At 42.7% G+C, this 15681-nt stretch overlaps 1 protein-coding gene across 4 annotated transcripts in view; it reads right to left on the bottom strand.

The window, feature by feature from the left end:
- Positions 1 to 15681, bottom strand: part of DENND1A (DENN domain containing 1A) — a 1620172-nt gene that overhangs the window by 303341 nt on the left and 1301150 nt on the right. For all 4 annotated transcript variants that reach the window (XM_029611167.1, XM_029611164.1, XM_029611165.1 and 1 more), the window contains 4 exons: positions 15571 to 15672; positions 14546 to 14633; positions 14150 to 14190; positions 9985 to 10056 (listed from right to left, as the gene is read on the bottom strand). In XM_029611167.1, the coding sequence (XP_029467027.1) occupies positions 9985 to 10056; positions 14150 to 14190; positions 14546 to 14633; positions 15571 to 15672 (303 nt within the window). The remainder of the gene's footprint in view (positions 1 to 9984; positions 10057 to 14149; positions 14191 to 14545; positions 14634 to 15570; positions 15673 to 15681) is intronic.

Here is a 15681-nt window from a genome sequence, read left to right as displayed (position 1 = left end):
TCACCTTCAGGAAAAGAGTCAATGCTTGGTTATTTGGCCAGGACTTCCCCTAAATTCAACTTCGAAACTGATAAAACTGTGCTAAAGACATTGACAGAATTCCTATCTAATATGCTGCTCCTTAATATGCCCACCTTCATGTTCCCTATGTTGATTGTAAACTGTGACACTAAAGTAATAGGAATTTAATTATGAATTTGATTGTATTTTGTCTTCAAAATAGCTTGGAAAAGGTGGCATATAAAATGTTTATAAATAAATAATGAACACAATAATTTCAGAAAACTGGTCACAAAATCTTTCATTTTAAATAATAATATTGCAAAATATATTTAACACAGCTTAGATGCATTCAGCATGACATTATATTTGGGGCCCAACTCAAAGTGCATATTGCTGCATTAAGCACTGAAAACAAAATAATCAGACAGTTGGACTGGAGGTTTTTTGGTTTTTTTTTTCAGTGCATAAAATCCTCTTTTATAGACAAAATATGCCCCATAGCATGCTATTTTCTGACAGTTTTGTAAGAACATATTGTTTGTGACTTTGGCTTAGGTACTTTAACACAAAATAATTGTAAATGGTTAATGTTATAATAATCTAAATGAGGATCAGTGATTTATGATAGGTTTACTAAATCATATGTTTATTATACATTTACTTTGTTTACATGTCATGTCAAAACAACACCACATCCCACCATGTCTAGGCAGAATTCTTTTGGGTCCCTTTAGTACATGGTAACAGACTATCTGAAAAAGGTGCAACAATGAGGAAAATTTAAACAACTTCCAACTTTTTCCAATTTACTTCCATGGTTGAGAATTTTAGAAAGAACATACAGGGTCATTTATCAAATTGCGTTACGGTCTTATGGTGGGCGTTAGGGCACTAACGCCACAATAATGCAATAACACCCATGATAAATAACGCATCGAAAGATGCATATGCAAATTTTAAAATTTTTCCAAAATGGAAGGATTTAGGGCGGAGTGAGGACTACCATCCTGCTTGTCCTGGGAGAATGCACGTTATCATGGGTTTTAATACTAGAAATAACTATACCTTTTTTCCTGGCATTTTGTCCGACATGGGATTTGCGCTAAAAATCGCAACTCCCATTTCGGGTAGGAGAGGCGGAAAGGGGAGAGCCTCTGGGGAGGCACACATATTAGTCAATTGTAGGAGGGGCAACTAGTAACTCGGGGTGAGATTTTTATATTGGCCTAGGTTTTGGGGGGCAGTTTTACATGCACAGTCAGAGGTACGATCAACACAGTATACATCAATGAAAAGTTGATGTTATTTGAAGTGATGAAAGGTTCATAAAGATGAGATTTGTACATTTTACTCTTGACCTAGCTTGATGGCAGCTAGGTAGAGTGTGCATCAAACTAGGTCGAGAGTACATTGTACAAATCTCATGTTTGTGTATCTTTCATCACTCCAAATCACATCAAATCTTCACTGATGTGCTGTGCTGTTCATACCTCTGTCTGTGCATGTAAAACTGCTCCCCAAAACCTAGGCCACCACCAAAATCTCGCACAAGTTAGTAGTTGCCCCCATACAGTGGTATAAATAGGTTATTTATATGAGATCCTTATAAAGAGTGTCTCTCTCTCTCTAGCCAACAGCAGCCCAGAAAGTGGTTAAAGACTATCTGGTCACTTCTCAGCTTATGATGTGAAAAATGTAATGCGTGTTGCGGTAAAATAGCGTGCATTGCAGTATCTTGAAAATTACTCAAACCACGCCCCTTTTTTAATTTTTTTTTTTTTTTATCACGGGCGCTATTTGTGAGGTAGTGCTGAAAAACACAATTGTGCATTGCCCACAAGAGGTCATGTGGGTTGGTTATTTATAGAGTTTAATTAAAAGAAAGCAAAATTGCTTACCTTGTAATAGGTGTTATCCCAGGACAGCAGGATGTAGTCCTCACATATGGGTGACGTCACTGACGGAGCCCTATTGCGGGAAAAGCTTCTGTCAAAGTTTCTAGAAACTTTTGACTTGGCAGCCTGAGGCTACTGAGCATGCCTGGCATGCCATGATATTCTCAGCCACAGGGGTCTCACTCTAGTCTGGTGTGTAGCAATAAGCTTTAGCAAAAATAAATAAGAAAAGGTATGAGAACCAACTCCATGGGGTGGCGGGTGGGTTCTGTGAGGACTACATCCTGCTGTCCTGGGATAACACCTATTACAAGGTAAGCAATTTTGCTTTATCCCAGGACAAGCAGGATGCTAGTCCTCACATATGGGTGATTAGCAAGCTAGAGGCTGAGTCATTTTATATTGAGGCAACAGTGAAGTATTGTTGTTGAAAATGAGTCAGCCGAGGATCACAGCAGGTTGGTTGTAGAAGGAGTTGGGTTTAGACTGGAAACAAGTTCTTTAAGACAGATTGTCCATAGGCTGAATCTTGTCATCCTTCTTTGTCCAAACAGTAATGAGCTGCAAAGGTGTGAAGAGAACTCAATGTTGCTGCTTTACATATGTCAAGGATTGGCACTGAACGATAGTGTGCTACTGAGGTTGACATTGCTCTTACTGAATGTGCCTTTACTCGCCCTTGGAGAGGAAGGCCCGATGTTTCATAGCAAAACTGTATGCAATCTGCTAGCCAGTTGGATAGAGTATGTTTTCCCACTGCTTTACCCGGTTTGTTTGGATCATAGGAAACAAAGAATTGATTGGATTTCCTGTGGGGTAAAGTGTGGTTTAAATAAAAGGACAATGCACGTTTACAGTCCAAGGTGTGTAAGGCCCATTCATCTTGGTGGGAATGAGGCCTTGGAAAGAATGTGGGTAAAACTATGGATTGATTCAAGTGGAATTCCGTAACTACCTTGGGGAGGAATTTTGGATGTGTACGGAGAACCACTCTGTCATGTAGGAACTTTGTATAAGGTTCGTATGTGACAAGTGCTTGTAACTCACTCACTCTTCTAGCGGATGTAATGGCTACGAGGAAGATAGTCTTCCATGTGAGAAATTTAAGGTCACAGGAATCTATGGGTTCGAAAGGAGAACGCATGAGTCTTGTTAAAATCAGATTCAGGTCCCATTCTGTGACTGGAGGCCGGATTGGTGGTTTAAGGTGAGTTAAACCTCTCATAAACCTACTGACAAGAGGTTGTGTGGATATAGGTGCATCTCCCATTTTATTATGGTAAGCTGAGATTGCACTCAAATGGACTTTTACTGATGAAGACTGAAGACCAGAGTCTGAAAGATGGTATAGGTAATCTAGCAGAGACTTAGTGGGGCAAGTGAAAGGATCAATAGATTTTTGGCTGCACCACAAAGTAAATCTCTTACATTTGGAGGAATAATTCTTTCGAGTGGAAGGTTTATGTAAAGCTATAAGCACTTGAGATACATGGATTGAAAGATTGAGTGGTTGTAAGATTAAGCTTTCAACATCCAGGCTGTCAGGGACAGGGATTGAAGGTTGGGATGGCGCAACCGACCCTGATCCTGAGTTATGAGAGTGGGAGCTACTCCCAGGCGAATGTGATCCCTGACTGAGAGGTCTAGAAGTGTGGGAAACCATACTTGTCGAGGCCAATATGGGGCTATGAGTATCATAGTTCCCTTGTCCTGTTGTAGCTTCACTAGGGTTTTGGTTATGAGCGGTATCGGAGGATACGCGTATAGAAGGCCTGAGTTCCAAGGGCAAGCAAAGGTGTGCTTGGGTGGCTGGTGTTTCTGTTTGTGTAGGAAACAGAAGTTGTCCACTTTGTGATTCAGATGCGATGCAAAGAGGTCTATGGTTGGTTGTCCCCAACGCTGGAATATCCTGGTCGCTACTGAGAGATCCAGGGACCATTCGTGTGGTTGGAATTGATGACTGAGTCGGTCCGCCACTACGTTGTGAATACCTGCCAGATAAGTGGTCTGGAGGAACATTGAGTGGTTCAGGGCCCAGGCCCAAATCTGTGCAGTTTCTTGACAAAGGAGATACGAGCCTGTACCTCTCTGTTTGTTGATGTACCACATGGCTACTGTGTTGTCCGTTTGGATGAGAACAGTCTTGTGTGAAAGGCAGTCCTTGAACGCATGCAGCGCATAACGTATAGCTCGAAGTTCCAGAAAATTGATTTGATATGTTGCTTCGAGTTTTGTCCAAGTACCTTGGGTTTGGAGAGTGTTTATGTGAGCTCCCCAACCCAAGGTGGATGCATCTGTAGTTAAGGTTATCTGTGGGATTGGTTGTTGGAAGGATAGGCCCTTGCGTAAATTGTCCTTGTTCGCCCACCAAAGCAGAGAGGAACGTAGTTGGCGGGTTACATGAACAGGAGAATGCATTGGTTGAATTGCTTGGATCCATTGTGATCGTAGTGTCCATTGGGTTACTCTCATGGCAAGTCTTGCCAGAGGAGTGACATGAACTGTGGAGGCCATGTGGCCTAGTAAGGTGAGAAACTGATGCGCTGTTGCTTGTTTCTTTGAGTGAATTGAGTATGCCAACAGGGTCAGTGTTTCTGCTCGATCTTCGGGTAAAAAGGCCTTTGCAGTGATGGTGTTCAATTCTGCTCCTATGAATTGGAGTAGATGAGAAGGAGTAGTGTGGGATTTTTGGTAATTGATCAGAAACCCCATTTTGTGAAGTACAGCAATTGTGAGATTTAGAGAAGTTACAGCTCCTTGTTGAGATTGACTTCTGATGAGCCAGTCGTCTAGATAAGGGAAAACATGAACACCTTGTTTGTGCAAGTGTCCTGCTATTACTGCCAGACATTTGGTGAACACTCTGGGAGCAGAAGCGAGGCCAAATGGCAGTACTCTGTACTGGAAATGCTGCTGGCCTACTGTGAAGCTCAGGTATTTGCGATGAGGAGGAAATATTGGAATGTGAGCATAAGCATCTTGAAGATCCAGAGAACAAAGCCAATCTCCTTTTTGAAGAAGTGGAAGCATGGTTCCTAGAGAGACCATCCTGAACTTTTCTTTTTTTAAGAATTTGTTGAGATTTCTGAGATCTACCGTGTTTCCCCGAAAATAAGACATCCCCCAAAAATAAGACCTAGTAGAGATTTTGCCGAATTCTTAAATATAAGACCTCCCCCGAAAGTAAGGCATCCCTTGTAAACAGGGGCGGATTGACCTATCGGGGGATCGGGCTTCCCCTGGTGGGCCGGTCAATCCTGTGACGTCATTTTTTTTTTTTTTTAATAAAGTTTCCAAAGTATTAGGGACAGACGCGAGCAGTGGTATCCCGAGGGGAGCCAATGCCCCCGGGCGCAAGGAGGCTCATGCAGCCGCTGAGCCTCCTTGCCCGAAGAAAAAGATCGCGTTCAAACGCGCTGATGCTCTTTCTCCTTCCTGCCTGTGCGGCCCCGGAAGTAAACATTGCCAAAGCCGCGTGGGCAGGAAGGAGAAAAAGCATCAGCACGTGCAGAAGAGGAGCACCGCGGGCTGCTGCGAATCCCAAGTCGCAGCGGCCCAAGAAGAGGAAGAGGCCCGGTAGCAGGGCCGAGGAATCGGAAGAGGCCCGGTAGCAGGGCTGCCGTGGCCCGAGAAGTTCAGGGCTGCTGCAGAGCCCATCCTGCGGCGACCCGCGAAGAGGAGGCCTGCAGTGGTATCCCGAGGGGAGCCGATGCCCCTGGGCGCAAGGAGGCTCATGCGGCCGCTGAGCCTCCTTGCCGAAAAAAAAGATCGCGTTCAAACGCACTGATGCTCTTTCTCCTTCCTGCCTGTGCGGCCCCGAAAGTAAACATTGCCGGAGCCGTGTGGGCAGGAAGGAGAAAGAACATCAGCGCGTGCAGAAGAGGAGCCGCCGCGGGCTGCTGCGAATTCCAAGTCGCAGCGGCCCAAGAAGAGGAAGAGGCCCGGCAGCAGGGAAGAGGAAGAGGCCCGAGAAGTTCAGGGCTGCTGCAGAGCCCATCCTGCGGCGACCCGCGAAGAGGAGGCCCAGAGGTGAGAGAGAGGCTGAGGGTCTGTAGAGTGTGTGTGCGTGCGTGTATGAGATGAGTTGAGAGATTGTGTGTGGGAGTGAGGATCTGAATGTTTGCAGAGGCAGCATGTGAGAGCCTCTGTGTGTGTGAGAGAGACAGCGTGTGACGGTGAGAGCCTATGCTTGAGCAAGACAGCATGTGGGAGTGAGAGAGAGCCTGTGTGTGTGTGAGAGTCAGACAGCATGCGACAGTGAGAGCCTGTGTGTGTGTGTGAGAGAGAAATGCATGTGGGAATGAGAACCTGACTGTGTTTGAGGGAAGAAGATGGAGAGAAAAGAAATACGGAAGAAAAAAGTACAATATAAAAGGAATTGGCAAAAAAATAAGAAAGGGAAGGTGGAAAAAAAAAAAAAGCCTGTGACCAACCGATTAGAAAACTAACATCAGCCAGCAAAGGTAAAAAAAAAAAAAATTTACTTTTTAGTGATTGGCACATGTAATCTTTGGGAATTTGCAAGAATAGCACTTTCTCTATGCAGATCTCACAATGTACGAGATCAGCATGAAGAAAGTGGAAGCCCACGGGGCCTGCACAGAGGAGGCAGCAGAATGGGCTTCAGTGTCAGTAGCAGCAATCGGCGCCTCCCCAATAGCCATGTGGCAGCAGTGACAGTGGCAGCAAGATTACTGACATCTGGGGATGGTGGCAGTACCAGTCGGGGGACCCCTTCCAAGCAGTGTGCAGAGGTTCAAAAGCAGCAGAGTCAGCCCAAGCTGACTACCATGAATGCTGCACACTCTTACCTCTCTCTGACAGCACACTGGTGAGGCATGGCTGACGCAGGGGCAGCCAGCAGCTCTACAGTATTAGACATCCCCTGAAAATAAGGCCTAGTGCATCTTTGGTAGCAAAAATTAATATAAGACACTGTCTTATTTTCGGGGAAACGGTAGGATGGGGCATAGATCTCCGGTTTTCTTTGGAATGAGGAAATACTGGGAATAGAATCCTCTGCCCTTCTGACTATGTGGCACCAGCTCCACAGCCCTGGCTTTCAGAAGAGCGGATAATTCTGTTTGTAAGTGGAGTATGTGATTTTCGCTGAGATGAGAGTACCTCGGTGGAAAATCCTGGGGGAGTGATGTGAAATTGAGGCGATATCCTTGATCTATTATTGAGAGGACCCATTGATCGGATGTTATTGACGTCCAATGGTTGTAAAAAATGGACAGTCTTCCACCCACTGGTAGGGCTGGTTGAGGATTGGAAGAAAGGTCTTGTTCCCTGGATATGATTTCAAAAACTGGTGGCAGGTACGGTTTGTGGAGTTGGTTGAGGCCTAGCTGCTCTTTGTTGCCTCTGTTGAGGTCTTTGTTGAGACCTGGGAGGTCGTGGTCGGGATATGGGAGCATCAGACCTCCTTGGCCTGTAGAATGGACGTTTAGTCTCCCTATGTGGTGGTCTGCGGCTGGTATGTACTGCAGATTCATGTGGGAGAGATGATAGTTGCCTCAGGGTCTCTGAGTGCTCTCGTAAATGAGCAACAGCGTCCTGTACCTTGGTACCAAACAAATTATCTCCAAGGCAGGGAAGGTCAACAAGTTTGTCTTGGACCTCTGTTCGTAAATCGGAGGCTTTTAGCCAGGCCCATCTCCTGGCACTAATGCCCAATGCAGCAATTCTTGAAGATGTTTCAAAGGCATCGTAGGTGGCTCTGACCTCGTGTTTCCCTGCTTCCAATCCTTTTTGAATAATGTTTTGTGCTGCCTCTTGGTATTGTACAGGCAGGGATGGTACCAACTCTTCAATCTGTTTCCAGAGATTTCTCTGGTGTTGCATCATGTACAGGTGATATGCTGATATTTTGGAATTGAGCATTGCTCCTTGAAAAGTTTTTCGACCCATTTGATCTAGGAACCTGTTATCCTTTCCTGGAGGAATGGATGAATGGGTTCTTGATCTTCTAGATCTCTTTTGTGCAGATTCAACTACCACTGAATGGTGGGGTAGTTGAGTCTTCTGATATCCTGGTGCAGATTTTACAATATAAGTGGAATCCACCCTCTTGTTCACTGCAGGAATTGTGCAGGGATGTTCCCAGATATGCTGTTGGAGTTGCAACAGCACCTCGTGAATGGGGATCGCAAGATTATGTTTAGGGGAATCTACGAACTGCAATATTTCTAGAGTTTGTTGTCTCTCATCCTTTTCTGATTGTAATTGGAATGGGATGGAATCTGCCATTTCCTGTATGAATGAGGAAAAGGAGAGGTCCTCTGGAGGTGACTGCTTCCTGGACTGAGCTGGCAAAGGATCGGACATAAAGTCTTCTGATGAGACGTCAGATGTAGTGTCAGACCAAGTATCATGGGTTGGTGTTTGGTATGGAACCAGGTGCAGCTTTGTGTGGTGGAGGTACACCAGAAGAGCCCTGTAGAGGGTCAGGTAAAATTTCCTCTTCATCCTCCTCCTGCTCTGGATTGGTAGGTAAGGAAGATAGAAGTTCCTGGTACCTCTTAGTCAGGAGGCTATGCAGTGCTGCTTCTGCACTGGGAGGTTCAGAAACTGCAGTAGGTTTTTTCATCGTGTGTTTGAATTTTCCCGATGACTTGTGCTTCAATGTCGATGCTGGATGAAGAGGAGGTAATGATGGTGCCATCGTATAAATTGACATCGACTGTGAAGTAGATGGCGTGGTCGATGTTAAAAAAGAAAACATCGAGATAGGAATCGTCGATGAAACGATGGATGGTATCGATGATGCTGGCATCGATGGAACAGATAGCCTCGAAAGATGGTTCCGATGACATCAACGCTTGAAAAGGCTCCGTCATCGAGGTGGTCACCGATATTGGTGATATTGTGGACGTCAGCGGAATCGCTGGCATCGGCGTTACCGCTGGCATCGGCACGACTACCGGCATCGGCTGTAAAGCCAGTATCGATGTGACCTCCAGCATCGGCTCTACAGCCGGCATCGACGTAGGTGTCAGCATCGGCGATAGTGCCGGAACTTGTGCCTTTAGGGTATCGGTGACTATTTGCTTAATCAGTGCGGTCAAATCCGGAATCGATGTCAATGACAGCATCAATGTCGATGGTGCCAATGATGGAACCGAGGGCACGGAAGTCGATGGAACCGAAGTCGATTTGTGCCGTTTAACCGTCAGTTCTTCTGGCGGGGGAAGGGACGGGGGCACCATGGATCGATGGCGTCGATGCCTATGCTTAGGCCTCGACTCAGACACTGACCTGGTCGATGACGTTGAGGGGACTGGTGAAGAGGCATCGCCGGAACCCTCCAGGCATCGTTTTTTTATGAGAATTTTCTTCGTGACTCCTAACGGTGATGACTTAGTCGAAGGAGAAGGTACAGATTGAAGTTGGAAAAGTTGTGCCATTTTTTCTTGACGGAGTTTTCTCCCTTTCGAGGTCATCTCTTGGCATTTTTGCCATGAAGAAATTTCATGCTGTTTTCCGAGGCACATAACACATTCTAAATGTGGATCCTTTACCGACATGGTGCGGTTACAGGCTGGGCATTTTTTAAAGCCCGAGGCCATGGATCTATCGGTGGCCATCGATTGAAAGCTGAGAGAAATTTTGAAAATGAAAAGTCAAAAATGACTTTTTCTGTCACTGTCCGGTGACAATAAAAGTGAGACCCGAATGGTGAAAAAAATTCTGAGAATATCACTGACTTTTTCAGTCAAAGTTGTGAGTAAACTCACAGGGCTCCTATCTCCGCGATGCTGAGGGCAGCGCGGAAAAATGAAGACTAGAGTGAGACCCCTGTGGCTGAGAATATCATGGCATGCCGGGCACAGTCAGTAGCCTCAGGCTGCCAAGTCAAAAACTTTGACAGAAGTTTTTCCCGCAATAGGGCTCCGTCAGTGATGTCACCCATATGTGAGGACTAGCATCCTGCTTGTCCTGGGATAAACAAACATTCCCAGTGTTGGTATATTTACATTGTAAAGTTTAGGAGAATATTTAAACATAGATTTACCTTCTATGAAGTAAACGGAGTCATAATCAAAACAAAATAAATAATAATATACATTCAAGTGATACTTACAAATTTATAGACTGTCTTCATTGCAGGGTTAGCCCTGGTCTTCATGGTATTTATAATGGCTCCACTTCCTTTCTATAAAGGAAGTAGTAGTTAGCTGCTTTAATATATCAGCCTATCTCTTATCTTTTTGCAGTAATGCTTTTAACAGCCCAAACAAGAATGTATTATATGAACTTTCATTTGCACTAATCAATGGACTAAAATCATACTGTCTAGTGTGCAGTGTGTGATAGGTGCACCATTTTAAAAGATCATATTTTTTATATACCTTGGAGAACATAATGAAAAAGAAAAAGGTTCTTTACTATACTTTGCTATAATCCACATAAAATCATTTACATTTCTTAGTACTTGGGTAACTTTAGCAATGGCTCTCTGTGAAATATTGTACATGAAAGAAAACCATGAGTTGTCAGTGGTAATGAATCTAGGGTTAAGCAAAATGTTTTATTTTTATTTTTTAAATGCTGCATCATGCGAAGTTCTGTGCAACATACAAACATTCATATACATTTAACAAAAACATTAAAACAAATAAAAGCAAAGACATTCTAACCTTCTATGTACAATTTTTCATTGGCCACTCATTTTTTTACTCCAAGTAATGATATAAAGGATTCTCTCCACTGAAATCTGAATCAAACCTGAAAGCTGTCACCTTCCTTATTCATATTTTCATATTTTCTTGGAAAATAGAACCTTATGCTTTTTTTTTTTTTTAAAGTCTTTAATACATGGTTCCGATCTTAATTCCTCAGGCAAAGCTTTACAAAGATATAGGCCTACCATGGAAAAGAGGTCTTTTATGTATTTTAGCCAAACATAGCAGGGTTTAAAAGAGCTTTGGACAATTTCCTGGAGGAAGAGTCTGTGGCTGTCCCTTGGAATGAATACTAGAATTACATCTACTTTATGGGATCTGCCAGGTACTTGTGACCTGGATAGGCCACTGTTGGAGACAGGATGCTGGGCTCGATGGACCATGGTCCGACCCAGCATAGCAATTCTTATGTTCTTAGGGGCGGATTTTAAAAGGGTTACACGCGTAATATACGTGCGTAAGCCTTTTATACCCGCTCCTGCGCGCCGAGCCTATTTTGCATAGGCCTGGCGACGCACGCAAGCCCCAGGGCTTGCAAAAAGGGGCGGGGAGTGGGTGGGGCAGTCCGGGGGCATAGATTTGTGCGCACCAAGTTGCGCGCACAAATCTACACCCGCACGTAGCTACTAAAATCCGGCCCTTAATATAAGAATTTTTTTTTTGGACCCCCATACACTCCCAGTTCCTTTCCTTCTTCAACATGTTTTCACTCCTTCTCCTCTTAATCTTAACCACTTCTGCATCTGATTCCTCCCTCTGTCTCCTCCCAATCCTCTGCTATATCTGCCTACCACCCTTCCCTCTTGGATTCTCTGCATTTTCATCCCTACCTGCCAAATCCAGGGTCTTCTGCCCTTTTTTTCCCCCCATTCCACGTCCTCATCCTCTATCTTCTCGATGTGCCATTGTTTAGACATATTTGGCTACGGCTCTACCCCTCATACTCAAATTCCATCTCCCCATCTACCGGAGCAAAGCACGCATGCAGGTCATGGAGTCATAAAATGTGCTTTGAACTTGCCATGCAATTCTGGACTTGTTCATATTTTTTAATTTTAAACCGTTATGAACTAGTGATTCTCACATGGAACTACGGTATTGTATTTAATATTTGATTTTAGTACTTATTATTTTACCTTTTATGTATCTATTTATTTAATGCCTAACAATTTTTATTATCTTATTCTTATAGCTGGATTTAACTAATTCCTTTCGGGCTGATACAGTACAGTGTGCTCCGACGGAGCGCACTGTTAGCCGGCATTTAGAGGCACGTTTTGGACGCGCTAGCTTTACCCCTTATTCAGTAAGGGGTAATAGTGCGTCCAAAATGCGCGTCCAACCCCCCCGAACCTAATAGCGCCCAAATGCATGTTGATGGCCCTATTAGGTATTCCCGTGCCAAGCTGCACATTTTGCTTTCAGAAATTAGCGCCTACCCAAAGGTAGGCGCTAATTTCTCTGGGTACCGGGAAAGTGCACAGAAAAGCAGTTTTTACTGCTTTTCTGTGCACCCTCCAACTTAATATCATGGCGATATTGTCGGAGGTCCCGAAAGTTTAAAAAAGCAATAAATTTAAAATGGGCCCGCGGCTGTCGGGTCGAAAACCGGACGTTCAATTTTGCCAGCATCCAGTTTCCGAGCCCGTGGCTGTCAGCAGGCTCGAGAACCGATGCCGGCAAAATTGAGCGTCGGCTGTCAAACCCGCTGACAGCCGCCGCTTCCATCAAAAAAGAGGTGCTAGGGACGCGCTAGTGTCCCTACTGCCTCTTTTTACCACCAGACCTATTTTAAATAAATTAAGATACTATATCGCGCGCACAGAAGAGTGGCCTGTGCGTGCCTGCTCTCCCGCATTTTTACTGTATCGGCCTGTGTATTAGTGCGTTTTATTGTTTTACAGTTCATGATTTCCTAATGTTTATTTATATCATTGTAAACCGTTGTGATGGCACGTTCCAAATAACGGTATATACAAGTCTAAAAATAAATACATTTCAAAGTCTGGTAATAAAGAACATATTCCCATATAAGATCTTTCCATACCATTTTTAAGCTTGTTCCTCCAAATTCTCAACAAAGCAATGGTCATTAACTAAGCTCAATATGTTTGACTAATAATTGCATGAAACATTATTACTCTACTTGTTTGCTGCATTTTCAGGAAATCTCTACTACAATGTCTTCATTTTCACAGGAAAGCAATGGAAGATTTTCACAGTGCATTGAGGTACTATAGGACTCCATTTTGTTTTTATGGTATACTGTTACACACAATCAGATTCAATAACAAAAATCTACTATAGACCTGAAACTATCAATGCTTCTAGTCTTTCATAAACTGAATTTCCAGGAGCTTTGGCTGAAAAGTCTCCATAAATGTCACTGCATCATCACCTTCTATTCCCTCTGGAATCCACATAATTCTAAAATTGTTCCTCTGAATCTTATTATTTCTATCTTCAAAGACTCTTTTCAGATCAGCAATGCTTCTGACTTTGTCCTGTAGCAGTGTCACAATATCTTCCGACAAGTTCAAAGCACGCAGAAATGGACGCGATCATTTTATAACATGAGCACGTCGGCGCATGCATGTTATAAAATAAGGTATCTGCTTGCACATGTGTGCCAGATTTTAATATCTGCGCATGCATGTGTGAGCAGCTCGCAACTCGCATGCACGCGGGGGGAGGAGGGACTTTTCTATAGTATCCGCGGTCACCCAATTGGGCCTTCACCCAGTTCCCTCCCAGTCCGCTCCAATTAAGGAGCGGACTGGGAGGTAACTTTCCTTTACCCCATTTTCCCTTCCTCTCTTTTCCCCCTTTCCTCCCCGACCCCTAAACTAATCCTAACTAACCCATTTTTTTAAATTCAATACTTACTGCTCTTCCAGAGCAGAAGCATTTTCTGTGCGCCAGCTGGCTGTCGGCATGCGCTTCCCAGGGACAGCATCAAATAGCGCTGTCCTGGCCTGCCCCTGCCCCTTCCAGACAGGCTAGCACTTCGGTGTGTATCGGGGCAGGACCTGTTCTAAAATGCGCATGGCCCTTTTAAAATTTGAACATATATTACTACAATTATATGCAATTCCTCAAACTTGGCAGGGTACTACACATGACAGCTTTCAATACATTATTGCCTTAGGTGTCCATCAAGACTTGTAATGAAGCACAGTTCATTCACATATTCCACTAAGTCCAACAACATGATTATATTTCCTAAAGGGAAACTAAAACATGGAGAATAGGCATACACAAATAATTGAAGAAAAAGAGATGAGGATGAAAAGGAAGAAAAATGAGAGAAGAAAAAGCAATATATAAATCAATGCAGTCGGATATGCAAAATGTTATTGTCTTTGCCATTGACCTCCATGATGTAATGAGTCACAAGCAGCTCTGTAATGAAAGGCATGGATAGTATATATACAGTGAGGGTGTCTACTAAACAGTCACATCATTCATCATCTTATCTGAATACCTAATATACAATGGGAAGTACACAGTGACCTTCCCATCAAATTCTTTTCATTTAAATTCACAAACGTATTATTCACTTACCCTTACTGTAGAGAGCCACTGGTGATATAGTTTATCACTACCTAGAATATAAAAAACAATCTTATTAAACATATAACTAAAGGAGAATTTAGAATAACTAATATTTTCTTTAATTGGAAAGATACAATATAGAGAAGTCTTCATTGCCTGACCTAGTCAATGCAATTAGAAGACAAACTGTTACTACATTGTTCGCTAGCATTTCTCAATCTACTGTAAATTCTGGATAAATCAGTTAAAAAGAAGAAAAGCTGGGTTCTCATTTTCTAAATCACTAAATTGATCATATATTTGTACAATGAAATAAAATCAGATGTAAAGCAATGTAAATCGTAAATAAGATTGCTTGCTAATTAATATCTATCCATATCTTTGTAAATAAATAATAGCTCTTACCAGCATATTCTCCCATATTTATTTCATCCTCAAACACATCACTGAAGCCATTTCCTGAATTAAGAAGATCAAGGCGTCCATCGATAAACTATAGCAATGAGAAAAAAAAGCACAGCAAACATAGAAATTGATTAACATATTTCTAATTTTTTGGGTGTTTACCAATATCAAACACAATACCATACAGATTCAAAGTTAGAATTTTTTCAAGGCAGTAGACAGTGTTTCCTTATGGTTATGATCACTGTGTGTACCAGGCACATAACTCATGCTTCTAATCAATTGAGATGTGACAATAATGACAATAATTCACTATCCTGGAGTGAATTATCAATTTACCAAAAAGCTTCTTGCTGTTTGGAAATAGAATATATTTATTATAATTTGACACTAGAATCTGTTAGAGATGGAAATGGGCCTAAGGTTCAGAATGTTATTCAGTTTTTCTTATTACAGATCTATCACCATCTCTATTTCTATTAATGGAAGATAAATCCATATTATTAAATTTAAATCTATAAGGCTGATATTCAGCAGGCACTGAGTGGGAGAGTTATCCAGATAACTTTATCTGGATATTCAGCAGAACATACCCAGGTAAAGTGATTCAGGCAATTTTAGGACAACTATTTTTCTGACCAGACTTACCCAGACTTAACTTTAGCCGGGTAGCGCTGACTATGAGCGCTCATCAGCTAAAGATGAGCCCAGGTATATTCCCAATGCTGCTTCTTTTTATCAGGTAAATTTTGTCCAGTTACCCACACAAAAGTTAGCTGGCAAGCTGGGGAAAAATACTCAAATATTGGGTTTTGTCTGGGTATCTTGAAAAGTTATCCAAACAAATCCTTTGAATATCGACCTCTATGTTACTAGACCTTTAGCAAAACCTATCAAATCAAATGTATGATATATAATAAAAATAAATCATATTACTGAATTACTTAGGAACAAAACATTTTCTTGGCATCTACCACATTTCTATGTAGAAAAAAAAGGTGTAAATTGAAAGAACGAAATAATACCTGTTTAAAAAGTTGGAGCTGTATTGCATTTTGCAGAAATTGCCTCATGGCACTGGATCGGTGAGAAACAAAAGTTTCTTCACAAAATGTTATTGGTTCTTCCTATAAAGT

Source organism: Rhinatrema bivittatum, chromosome 8 (assembly GCF_901001135.1).
Source record: "Rhinatrema bivittatum chromosome 8, aRhiBiv1.1, whole genome shotgun sequence".
Lineage (NCBI taxonomy): Eukaryota > Metazoa > Chordata > Amphibia > Gymnophiona > Rhinatrematidae > Rhinatrema > Rhinatrema bivittatum.
This window is presented reverse-complemented; position numbering and strand designations above follow the sequence as displayed.